We start from the raw sequence: 13,750 nt of genomic DNA, 5'->3' as shown, positions 1-13,750 counted from the left end.
GGTTCATACGAGGTATTACACGTGTCAGAAAAAGTTAAAGAAAATGTATAAAAAAATCAAGATATTTAATGATCGAAAGGGTCTTTTCCCCCCTCTATCTGCTGGATTTTAAATACTAATCCAAATTACATGTTCACATAAAGACTGGACTGGGGACGCGTGGGTGGCTCAGCAGTTGAGCATCTGCCTTTGGCTCAGGGCGTGATCCTGGAGTCCCGGGATCGAGTCCCACATCGGGCTCCCTGCATGGAGCCTGCTTCTTCCTCTGCCTATATCTCTGCCTCGTGCTCTCTCTCTGTCTCTCTCATGAATAAATAAATAAAACTTAAAAAAAAAAAAAAAAAGGACTGGACTGCTTTCAGTATCACTTAGAATGAGATCATCTATTTCTTCCAGAGGCTTATTCATATTTCATTATAGGTCTTTCATACATTGTAAGATCATTGTAATTTTTATAAACTATTTAACTGGTAAAATGATATGATTACATTTTAAAATTATGTGAGTAGTTTATATAATAACCCTCATATCCTTCCTCTCCTGCTTTTACAGCCTTACCCTAGTAATAGGCTAAAGCTGTTGATGGAAAGGACACAGGTTCACTTATTACCTATTTGTTTAAAGCAACGACAGTATTATTCTTACATTGTTTTGATCATTGATGCCTCCTAGATTTGAAAAGTTAGTAACAGTGGTGCCACTTTTTACTCATGAAATTGATATTATTAAAACTCTTTTTTTCATTGTCAACATTTGCATTTCCTATGACTGTTTATTAATGAGTTATAAATCATGATTTGGGTTTTTTATTCATTTATTCATTCGTTTGAGAATTATCTTAGGAAAGAGATTAAGGACTTCCTCTCACAGGAAGGAATTCTCAAAGTTCCACATCATTCAGAATTAGACCCTATGGTTATTTTACATGATTCAAATTTGTTTCTCTTTCAGACATTCCTGTCTCTTAGGCCTCCTTTTCTGCTTTCATTTTGCGCACTTTGGCTTTAGTGACCTGAATCCTTAGCAGATTAACAGCAGGAAATGTTGTCTGATAGTTCACTGCCAACATCTCATATGTGTGATGTGAAACTCTTTGTAAAAAACGGAGCCTGATGTTTTTGCTGGCCAAGAAGAAGCATGCTTCACTGGAAAGCTATTATCTACCACAGTGCATGTCTCTTAGCACAAAAGTCTGATTTCAAATAGAGGCTGAAATTACTTCAACAAATGAAGGCAGAAACAGATTGTGGCTGAGTAAAAAAGGCCTCTTTTTTAAAAAGTAGAGAGGCTTCCCGTTCAGGAAGGGACTCTTGTCACCAATGTGCTAAAAGTATCTATGTACTGAATCTCAGTCAAAACATAGGGCAGCTCTATTGCATTTGAACAATTCATTCTGGTTTTGCCAGGACTATAGGCCATATGTGTGATTATATATAACTATTATGGTTTGGCCTACGATGTGCCAAAATATGCCAGTATACTCAATATATATTAACCATTTAGCGTGTGTTTGTAAATGATGGTTGAATGTACACTCAGTTTATGGATAATAGTATTTTTTTTAACAATTTCTCAGTTTTATACAACGAGATTTGTTTTTTATGAGAGAAATGGGATGATTTCACTGCATAAGGAATAGGCTGTCAACAGTATCTCAGTCTCTATACCAGATTTCAGCATTAGAAATCCCAATGTATTGGGCTCCCTATCAAAAGAGCCTATTCAAGCTAACCAGCATTGGCTCTTGCTTTCCATGAGCTAGGCAATATGCTTTCCTGTCTAACCCCACAGAGCCAGCCTCTATAGAACCAGGGTATAGCTTCAGGGCTGACATATTTCTCACTTAGAACAGAACAGCAAGAAAAGAAACTTGAATAGGTAGGGATGCCCATTTTAAAGATGTTTCAAGGGAAGCCTGGATGGCTCAGCAGTTCAGCGTCTGCCTTCAGCTCAGGTCCTGATCCCAGGATCTGAGATTGAGTCCCACATCAGGCTCCTTGTGGGGAGCCTGCTTCTCCCTCTGTCTCTGCCTCTCACTCTCTCTGTTTCTCTCACGAATAAACAAAATCTTAAAAAAAAAAAAAAAAGATGTTTCAATAATACTAGATGAATTCTAATCTCTGGATAACCAAGCCAGGGAAGGAAATCACTGTTTTTGTTTTTGTTTTTTTTTTTAAGTTATCAAGACCAGGAAAGAGTTTCATATTCCTATTTTAACAGAACACTCCAGATCATCATTGCTAACTTAGTGAGAATGTGGCAGAGATGAGGTGATGTGATACAGTCATTGAGAAATGTTGGTTTGAATGAGGTGTAACTGTCATGGCTTACTGAAAATGACTGTGTATTTAAAGAAAGAGCTGTCCATATATGTAACATCTTGACCGAAGAAATTTTGTGCCCACCTCTCTTGTCAGCCTTCTTTGAGTATACTGCCTGGATAACATGTGGGATCAGCACAAAGGCTGTAACATCCCATTAAATCCTGCCCCTGTGGGAGGAGATGCTGGCAGTGGCAATATGGGTAATACTGTACTAACTACTAAACTGAGCATTAAATGTACATATAAGCCAGGAAGCACTAGATGCACACGAGGCAGCTGGTACCATATCTTGCTACTTAGACCTTCCCAGCCGCAGATCTCTCGAAAGACTCTATGGGCTATTTTCACCAACCAGACACCGTAATCTTTTAGTCCTGGGTTGACCACAACCTCTTGGTATTTTCCAGGCTAGAGTTTTTTCTACCAAGAGTCCAAAAGAGAAAAAGGAAAACCTAACTTACATAGAGTCCAGGTGTCTGACTGGGGCTCAGGATCTGGCCCTTGTTTGCCAAGCATTTCAGATGTTCCTGAACTATGGATAAGTTGTGATGCAATCAGTTAGAAATAAAGAGAATTCTAATTGACCTTTGGAAGGAAGGAAAATAGAAAAGCACTCAGTGGGGAAAAATGCAATTAGGGAAGGAAGCATGAAAAAAAAATGACGGCATTTTGCTTTAAGATTAATCCAATATAATGTGAGGGAAAATTCTTCAAATTCCTGCCATTGGCACTTGTTAGGCACATATGTTGAATGCCTGCTATATCTGGGAACACTGTATCAGGAGCATTAAAAAGATGGGCAGTTTGCGGTCTTTGGGGAGCAGAAATACAGGTTCACAGCATTGAACAATACATGGAAAATTTTAATTCCCAAAAGAAAATGGTCTATTTGAGGAAGATAAATGGTAGAAAGAATAAAGTACTTCTAGCGTTGACACATCATCAGATGTCAAATCAGCTAAAATAAGGTACAAAAGTATCTGTTTTCTTAAACGTTGTCAGTATCATAAATTTTCCTTTATATTAACACAAGTGGTTTTAAGCCTAAGGCAGTATATGACAAGAGGGTTTTGGGAGTCTCCCCCTCCCATTTTTCATTATGGTAGTTTAAAGAAAGGCATATGTAAATTCTGAGCAGACTTAAAATACAGGCAAGTCCTGGTGCCAGTTTGGTCCCCGTCCCCTCCTGAGAAATAGGGACTGATGATGAGCTCCTGTTCTCAGACAGAGCGACTTGCTCTGCCTCATTTTCTTTGTGATTGTGCAGCTTCAGATAGATAATAACTATAACTATATTCCTGAGCCAGGAGATTATATTTGACTTCACAAATTTCTCTAATTTCAGCATTTAGCCTTTGCTGGAGGAGAGCTTCATAGCTTTGTGAGACTAAAGCAAAAAAAAAAAAATTGCTTTAGAGTCCTCATATTTAAGAATTTCAGGTCATAAACATAAAGTGAACATTTTAACATAAAGTGAACATTTCGACTATGCCTGCATGAATCCCCTGGGACTCTGGAAAATGTGAAAATACCATGGGCCCACTTCAGAAATTCTGGTTTGATGAGATGGGTTTCTGGGCATTGGCATTTTTTAAATCCTGCCAGAATCCACAGTTGAAAACCATAAGTTTAAAATATTGCTTCTACAACATTGGTTATGATATGCTGGTAAGAAAAATTTTCATGAAAAAGAAGTTGCCTTTTTAATCTCTTAATGGTATTTGACCAAAATGAAACTCCATAAAATAAATACAGGAGGCATGACGCCACAGGGAATGTCTTTATATATGGTCAGTAAGGGTGTAAGGTACATGCACAGAGAGACAGCTGTGATATAAGACAGAATAGGGAAAGTGCCCTCTTCATTGCTATATAACACCATAATGTCCAAAGGGGAGAGAGAGAAAAAAAAAAGAAAGAATCACCTGTGGCTGGGAAGATAGGAAATGCTTGAAAGAAGTGGCACTGGGAAAGCCTCATGAAGATGAGAGAGACTTGACAGGCAGAAGGCAAGGTGTAGAGCATATGGGGACATTTAGAGCATCGATATGGGTAGGGGCTGAAATGGATTGAAACACATCAAACCTGTTTGAATCATGAGTTCATAGTGATCATCTAAAACAAAAGTTCTAATTGGTGGCTGTGGATGATGCTAGAGAGGACCTCATTATCTTGAAATTGGATGAAGAAGAAAAAGAGTGAACATTGATCCTGACTTTTGTCATCAAACTGTGTTTATGCAACAAATAATACTGACAAAGAGAAGTATCTCCTCATAGACCTACTCCAGCTAATAAATGCAGGAGGCATGATTAGGATTCAGATATGCTTATCTTGCGACCTCAAATTAATGGATCTGGGGCAATGATCATCAGTGACTGCTAATACAACAAAAAAAGACAAGAGTCATTTGATGCCTCCTGATTGAAATTGCACAGCATCACTCAATGGAAAACAGTCAAACCAGAATCAGATCAAGGTTCTAGATTTAAATGCCAGGTTTCAGGAAGTACAGGAGACAGAGGAACACATTAAATTATACCATGGAGATGCAAACAGTAAGGTCTAGACTGAGAGGGTACTACAGACAAATGACCTGTTCTCTTAAATTAATTTCAAGGATAAAACCAAGATAAATGGTGAACTTGCAGACCGAGGCTAAAGAGTTGCATCAGCCAATTATAGTGTATGAACTTCTCAAACTTAAAAAGAAACAAAAATCTTTGAAACGACTGGGAAAATTAAAGTACTGACAGTCTCTGACTTACAGTGTTTAACTTAGAATTTTTTGACTTCTTGATGGTGTAGAAGTGACACATGTTCAGTAGAAACTGTACTTCAGATTTTGAGTTTGCATCTTCTCTATGTGGTAGATACTCTCCCCCGATGCTAGGCACGGGGGGCAGCTACAGCTCCCAGACAGCCATGCCACCACCAGGGTAAATAGTTGATACTCAAAGCCATTCCAAGTCCATGCAGCCATTCTGATTGTTACTTTCGGCACCTATTCACTGAACTACCTGAGATGTGCAATACTTAATTATAGAATAGGCTTTGTGTTAGGTGGTTTTGCCCAACTCTAGGCTGATGGTAAATGTTTTGAGCACTAGGCTGAGCTGTAATGTTTGATAGGTACATTAAAAAATGCATTTTTAACTAGGATATTTTCTTTTTTTTTAACTCAGGATTTCTCTTTTTCTTTTTTAAACTTAGGATATTTTCAACTTACAATCAGTTTATGGAGTGCAACCCCACTGTAAACTGAGGAAAGTTTGTAATGACTAGATATTTGATATCAAATACTGATTGCTGATGAGTAGATACTTGATGATATTAAAGACCCACTTTGTTGAGATGGGATAAAGGTATTGAGATTATGGTTTTTTTTTAAGTTTTTATTTATTTGAGAGAGAAAAAGAGTATGGAGGAGCAGAGGGGGAGGGTGGGGGACAAGCAGACTCCACGCTGAGCATGGAGCCCAACATCAGGCTTGATCCCAGGACCCTGAGATCATGAATTAAGCTGAAACCAAGAGTTGGATGCTTAGCTGAGCCACCCAGGTGCCCTGAGATTACATTTTAAAAAGAGTAGAGTTACAAATTAAGACATAAAGAGGTAATTATTTGCTGAAATACTTCAGAATAATCAGGGGAAGAATGAATTGAGTAGAACTCTAGATGACCCCAGGTGGTGGTCCTCCAAAAACATTTTTTGACACTGGGTGACAGGTTTGCAAGGCCTCATTATAGTGTCCCCTCTACTTATCTATATATTTGAAATTCCCCATACTAAAGCACTTGAAATTAATTTTTTAAAATTATTCTTCTAATGGGCAAATAAAAATAACAAATTTTACTACAGACTAGCCACGTGATGCTGGTTGGTACATTGAAAAGCAACGTTTTACAAACAGTATTGTTAAAGATATTGAATGACCTTTGACTTGTGGGAAGTTTCAGTGATGCTACAGAAAGGCTTATCCATTTGCTGTATTTGAGTGGTGATGGTGGATGTATCCTCTTGAATTTAGTGCCCAGAAAAAGCAAAGCCTTTGAATCCTTAGCTAATCCATCATTATCTTGTTCATAGTTTGGATTCCCTAATTGTATGATGTAGATCTTGAGCAGTCACTTCCATCTGACACCCAGCCTCTGTTTGTTACTAGATATGTTGGGTTTGCATGCAGGCATTTCAGACTTGGGGTTCCTATGTGTGTGTATACATAGGATGAGAAGCATGGCAGCTTTTCCTAGAATGATTTTACTTTTACCTTTAGTATATGTTGTAACTATAAAGTTTTTGATTTCTCTAAAATGTTTAAGCTCAATAAAAATTTTAAGTTTTCATTTACTCGTGATAAAAGTAAAATCGTTTGGAACTTTATTAACTTTTTTAAGCATTTAATAAATTACTAACAATTTAAAATAAGACATGAAATATTTTTGTCGGTGTTCCTCTCTTTTTAATTAATAGACCTTTTGTGAGCAGTTTTAGGATTACAGAAAAATTAAGCAGAAAGTATAGTGACTTTTCATATAACCTCTTCAAACTCCCATCTCCCACCCCTCTTTCCCTGTTTTGTAGCATTTTATATCCATGTGCTACATTTATTATCATTACTGAAACAACGTTGTTACATTATTATTAACTGAAGTCCATAGTGTACATCAGGGTTCACTCTCTGTGGTACTTTCCATGGGTTTGGACAAATGTATAAGGACATGTATCCGCCATTATAGAACCATTCAGGGTGGTTTCACTACCCTAACAATTCTTCATGCTCCATCTGTTCACTCCTCCCTCCTCCCTAACCTCTGGCAACCGCTGATCTTTTTACTGTCTTCATAGTTTTGCCTTTTTCAAAATGTCGTATAGCTGGAATCATACATACAGCCTTTTCAGAGTGGCTTCTTTCACTTAGTAATAGGTATTTGAGGTTTCTTCATGTCGTTTCATGGCTTGATAGTTCATTTATTCTTAGTTCCGAATAACATTCCATTGTTTGGATTGTTACACAGTTTATTTATCCATTCACCCACTGAGGGGCATCTTGGTTGTTTCTAAGTTTTGGCAATGTCGAATAAAGCTGCTATAAGTATTTACACACAGGTTTTGGTATATATCAAATTTGTGTAAGTATCTTGGAATATGATGGCTGGGTCATATATTAAAAGTGTGTTTAGTTTTGTAAAAAACTGCTAGACTGTCTTCTAAAATGGCAGAGCCATTTCTACTAGCAGGGGATAAGAGTTCCTGTTGTTTCACATCTTTTCCATCATTTAGTGTTGTTTGTGTTTAGAATTTTAGCCATTCTAATCAATGTGTAGTGGTTATCTTTTAATTTGCAGTTCTCTAATAGTATATGATGAACATCTCTCCATATGCTTTTTTGACATCTGTATGTCTTTGGTGAAGTATCTGCTCAGATCTTTTGCACAGTTGTTAATTTGATTGTTTTCTTATTGAATTTAAGAGTTCTTTGTGTAGTTTGGATACCAGTCCTTTACCAAATATGTCTCTGCAAATATCTTATCCCATTCTGTGGCTTATCTCTCCATTCTCTTAAAGTTTTTCTCTTTTGACACACTTCTGCTAACATTCAACACTTTCATGAGTCAATTTGGAAAATTTTTAAATTAAAATAATTAAGAAGGAAAGTTGTTCATATTGTTGGGGATTTACCCTTCTTTAGATATTCAGAGTCTTTGACTGTTGGGCTGTTATATTCCCATTTACTTTATCAGAAACAGAAACCTAATGTTTTAGTGAAGAAAAGAGAGCAGAAAGAAGGCAGTCCATCATTAGTATATTACTCTAGGACAGCAAAATCAACTTTTCTGGATGTTCAAGGGTTAATAGTGAATGATAATCATGAACTGTTAATGTCCCTGAGTCAGAGACATAACTTGACTCACACAAAACAGCAGACAAGACTAAAAACTATTACCTTCTCTGGTTAGGTAAATTATCTGTTAATTTATAAAAACCTCTGTCAACATTGTTTACTCAATTCTTGACTCATTATGGCTATATATAAACATACCCAATGAAGTAAAGAAACTAGATTTGATCATTTAATGAATATCATGTCTTCAGCCACCAAATATTTAAATTCTTTAAAAGTTTCAGTCTGATTTTAGTCAAATATGTTAGATGTTATTACCTAAAGACATACACTACCTTGTAAAGTTGGACAGTATGCAAAAAATGATAATAATAATCTGAGTTAGAAGAATCCAGAATTTGGAAGAGTTGGGAGTGATCCTATCTAGGGCTAAAAGATAGATCCAACTCTATCCGCTGGCTGTCTTATCACACGTTGCAGAAGGGTGCTGACGTCTAATCCAGGCTCCATGCGAAAGAGCCTTGTAACCATTAGTAATGTTTGCCATGACACAGGGGACCCAACCTGAAGCCCATGACAGCCTTGCTCCATAGAATCATATATCATCACTCCAGGGTGAGAAAATGCATTTAAAAGGCTTTTCCAGTGTCATCCAGCTAGCTGTGGTGATATTTAGCAGATAGGAATTCTACTGTTTACATATTACCATCTATAGTAGAGCCTAGACTACTGATCTTGGTTCTTAGGGGGGGAAAAAACAAACTCCAGTGTGAAGAACGGACCACTATGTAATTATCTTAAGATCTGTTTGTAGTGTTCAAAATATGTTTAAAATACTCAGTAAAAAAAAAATACCTCATCTATTTAAGAGAGAGCTATGAATCATTAATAGAAATCAAATTGTGAGAAGCCAGAAAAGTAAGATCTAGTTAGTATAGTGGTCTGTGCCTGAGCTAATCCATACCACCTGTTAGACAAAAGGAAGAACACAGCAGCCAGAAGATAGCTAATTAAAACAATGCCCAAGGCAGCCTGCTGCGTATTCAGAAATAATTCCACAATTGAGGGGCTGCTGGGTCAGAGAATATATAAGGCTCTGTAGAGAAGAGTTTATTTATTTGTATTTGTTTTGTTTTGTTTACTCATTGAGAAAGTACTTGGGCCAGACACTGGTATGTGTTTGGGTGTGTGCATGGAGGGGGGGAGGGTATAGGTGTGTGTAAATATTGTGGTCTAGCTAAAAGCACTTAGGTAGTAAGCAGGTAATTAATTTCTAAAGAAAGAACAGGATACGTTAATCTTGAACTGCTTATTGGCTCCACAAGATGATATAAATGTGCTCTGACAGCAAAAACGCATACATACCAAGTGCTATATTACAGATCCTTCTACTTGTTGGTCACTTGGGCTATGATCACTAATGTCTATGGAAAGCTTGATATGTGCCATTACTGGACCAAGTTTGAATACTTTATTTTATTGTCAACCATCCCAAAGAAGAAGGTGGTATCATATACCCATTTTACAGAGGAAAAAACAGGTTCACATAGCTGCAAAGAACATAATGAAGATTCAAACCCAGATTGATTTGCTAAAGCCACTACTCCTCCATTACATAATATTGCCTCTCTCATTGGACTGAACCTCTAGGTTCTTATCTGTAAACTGAATACCAGTAGAAGCATTGGAAGTACCAATTTTTTAATGAAAACTTTATAATCTGTTAAACATTATTCAGACATGATAAGCTGTTACTTAAAAATAAAAGATTTAAACCAATGAGCAGCATTTTATTGTCCTACCACTCATTCGTATCCATTGAACAATGTTATTATGTAGTTTTGCCAATATGTAATTTATTTTCATGCATTATTAAACTTTTTTCAAACACATCATTGATTATTTAGCTGGCTACAATTTAGGCTTTACTTTTCTATCATAGATTTATCTTTTTTTCCTAAACAGTCATGCTTCAGGGAGCTGAGCAATTAACTTCCAATATAATTACAGTTGTGTAATAATACATAGCATTTACAGGTTTCTGAAAACTTATTATTTTGGCATGTGTACTGTCTATCAATTTTTACATCTCTCATTGTTACTACATCAAATCTTAAAGGCAAATATGCTTAATGTATTAGGAATGAAATGTCAGTACTATGCAAAAAAACGTAGTTTAGTTTAATTGTTGCCAGGTCATCCATCTCAGTCCCCAAGGCCAGGTTAAAAGACCTTTGAAGGATTCCATGGAAATGTGATACTGAGTATCATGGTAAATTAAACCAATAGATTTTTTCTTCTCAGATGACTACCTTTTTACTTTCTGCCGATGACTGCATTATGGTAAAAAAAAAAAAAAAAAGTAGCATATATGTCTGTATCTTATAAATAACTAAAATCTTTCAACTTAATGAATATTTTATGTTTAATAGAAAGGATTTCTTGAAATTAAGAGAAAGTTGAACACTGTGATCAAAACTGAAATTTATAACAAAAAAAAAAAAAACACAAAAATAAACTAACAAAGTTAACAGTCTTTAGAAAGCAATCCATAGCTAGAATTTCTAAATAAGGGTTGGAATACAAAGTCTTAAGGGGGAGTTTGCCTAAGATAAGGAGTAGGATTGATTCTTCCCAGACTGCAAATCTGGTTGTGTGGGGACCAAGTTAGGGCATTCTGAAACACGGTTTTTGTTGGTCCTTTGTGTTCTTTCTTTTTTTTTTTTATTTTTTTTTTAAATTTATTTACGATAGTCACACAGAGAGAGAGAGAGAGAGAGGCAGAGACACAGGCAGAGGGAGAAGCAGGCTCCGTGCACCGGGAGCCCGATGTGGGATTCGATCCCGGGTCTCCAGGATCGCGCCCTGGGCCAAAGGCAGGCGCTAAACCGCTGCGCCACCCAGGGATCACCCCTTTGTGTTCTTTCACTTTGTATATTTCACAAGATATTTCAGACTTACAAGCCCCACATCATTTCCCCAGATACTTCTGTTTAGAAACCATCTGCAGGTTGCCTGTACTTACTCAGTGGCACAGGTGAGTTTTGGTTTTGTTTGTTGGTTGTAGGGACAGGCTTTTGTAGGTGTGGGCCCACTTTATTGAACCTTTTCACTAGTTACAGAGGAGATGGCAAAGTGATCACATTGGGCGTCACATACTGAACACTTGCAGCAAGCAGTATGTTAAGTTTTACCCATTTTTATCCGTGGCAATTGAGAGAACTTTATATGTTTTGACTTGTTTTTCTATTTTGTTTTCCATAGAAACGCTCCAGAGGCCAGGTGCTGTTTGATAAAGTATGTGAACATCTGAACTTACTAGAAAAGGACTATTTTGGGCTTACGTATCGAGATGCTGAAAACCAGAAGGTGAGTGATTAAAAGCAATACAAAGCGTATGTCTTGAACTACTCATTACTGTGAGAAAGGGAATGAAAACTGAATAGGTAAATAATTTTCTCTGCTTCCACTCCTGTATTTACTCCTTTGAGTCCCTAAATGCTGTTAATCACCTAATTTCTTTATGAAAGCTATTATTGACAACTTCCTTTAATCTTGAATATTCTGGAAAGAGTAAGTCAGCTTTTCACCTGTAAGTTATTAATGGTTCTAGGAAAGCATTTTATATGGTTCTTTCCCTGGATGATACATTTCAGTGGATTTGAAAATCAAATAAATGATTTTGAAAATCAAATGCATTGATAGTTACATAGAAAATATGTTCCCTGACTGCTGTCTAATCTTAATTCATCTTAGTTTGCTTTCATATTCTTGGATAATCAGAATATGACATGGGTATTTGCTGACCAAACCCTTGTCTAATGTATTCAGCAGGTATTTAATGTTTAATGTAATAACCTCTATAGACTCTTACACCTGAGTAATATAGTCTGTTTGGGGCTTTGCCTCACTAATTCCCACAACTACCTGAAAAATAAAGAAGAGACTGTTTCCACTGTGTCCATGCTAGGAACTAAGTCACAGAAATTTTGCTCAAAGATGTTATTTGTTTTGATGTTGTGCAATGAATCATACTTAATACCTACCCAATTCACTGAACAATGTCTAACTTCATTATTAAACATCTGAGTTTTCTGGTGAGGAAAATAATAAATCCCAAGCAGGTGTTCATTTGTTAGCAAAGTGCCTAAGAATTTATAATCACAGAAATCACTTTGTGGGACTGAATGGCAAGGACATTGGTGGACATCATGTATCTTTAATTTGTTCATAACTTCTATGAACATAGAATCCACTATTTTTTTTCCTCCCATTTCTGTGCTGGCTTGAATCTTTGAAGGTTGTGTTGTAAAAGGAAAGAGTTTTGTCACGCATGAATTGTGCACACATACACATTTTCTCATTAGACTAGTGCAGAGCCTGGGGATGGGCAAGCAATAGGAGAAGGACCCAGCTTGGAGGGGCTGCCAGCAACCATTCCCTTTCAGATACACTCAGTGCACAATCATCATCAGGTTATTCTTATTCTTCTCTGGTTCAAATTCAAACTGTCATTTCCTTTTCAGAATTGGCTGGACCCTGCTAAGGAAATAAAAAAACAAATTCGAAGTAAGTTCTTTTGGATTATTTCACATGATAATGTGAAGATTTTCAGAGAGCAAGGTGGTCTGAATCCGTGGCCCATACCCACATGGCTCGTGTGAAAACTGCTTGTTTGTTTGTTTTAAAGATTTTATTTACTTATTCATGAGAAACAGAGAGAGAGAGAGGCAGAGACACAGGCAGAGGGAGAAGCAGGCTCCCTGCAAGGAGCATGATGCGGGACTCAACCCCGGGATCCCAGGATCATGCCCTGAGCCAAAGGCAGATGCTCAACCACTGAGCCACCCAGGTATCCCAAAAACAGTTTTTTAAAAGCCAGATTAAGATATCAAGTTTTATCTTTGACAGGTTGGTTTAGCTTAAATACCCATTTTTAATCATTACAGCTCAGGAATAAAATGACTGTGACATTTGACTTATTCCCCTGCTTGCACACATAGTGTGCAAGATGATTAATCAGGTGATGCTCCAATTGGCATTGGACCCATTAAATTAACCATTTGAAAGTTCCAAACTTAATTATTAATGTTAAATTAAGCCTGTCACAAAAGTATAAAAGTTAAGCTAAAGATAATAGTTATTAAATGGTTTAGAAATGGAATAACACCAGACTGAAGTTTACCATTGGTAACAACCTCTTTCCTTGGTCCCTAATGCAAGTTAAGAAATCCATGTTTCCTAACAATTACAAGAGCAACCCACAAAACTGAAATACAGGTAGCTAGTAAGTACGAGACAAGTTGCTAAATCTCACTAAAAATTAAATGCAAATTAAAAATGACATCATTTTTCACTTATTTAGGTTAACAGAGATTTAAAAGTTTACTAATGCACTGTACTGGCAACTATGTACACAACTGGTACAAGTATAAATTGGTACAATCTCTGAAGAGAGTACTCTGTCAGCATTTATTAAAATTTAAAATGTCTTATTCCTTAACCCCTAATTTTACTTATACAAATTGATCCAGCATATGTGTAAGAGAAGAAAATGTACAAATATGTACATGTATAGAGT

The 13,750-nt window shown here is 36.7% G+C and overlaps 1 protein-coding gene across 35 annotated transcripts in view; it reads left to right on the top strand.

Moving 5' to 3' along the window:
• EPB41L3 (erythrocyte membrane protein band 4.1 like 3) overlaps window positions 1-13,750 on the top strand; it is a 226,292-nt gene that overhangs the window by 163,570 nt on the left and 48,972 nt on the right. For all 35 annotated transcript variants that reach the window (XM_038543765.1, XM_038543764.1, XM_038543754.1 and 32 more), the window contains 2 exons: window positions 11,434-11,538; window positions 12,696-12,738. In XM_038543765.1, the coding sequence (XP_038399693.1) occupies window positions 11,434-11,538; window positions 12,696-12,738 (148 nt within the window). The remainder of the gene's footprint in view (window positions 1-11,433; window positions 11,539-12,695; window positions 12,739-13,750) is intronic.

Source organism: Canis lupus, chromosome 7 (genome assembly GCF_011100685.1).
Source record: "Canis lupus familiaris isolate Mischka breed German Shepherd chromosome 7, alternate assembly UU_Cfam_GSD_1.0, whole genome shotgun sequence".
Lineage (NCBI taxonomy): Eukaryota > Metazoa > Chordata > Mammalia > Carnivora > Canidae > Canis > Canis lupus.
This window is presented reverse-complemented; position numbering and strand designations above follow the sequence as displayed.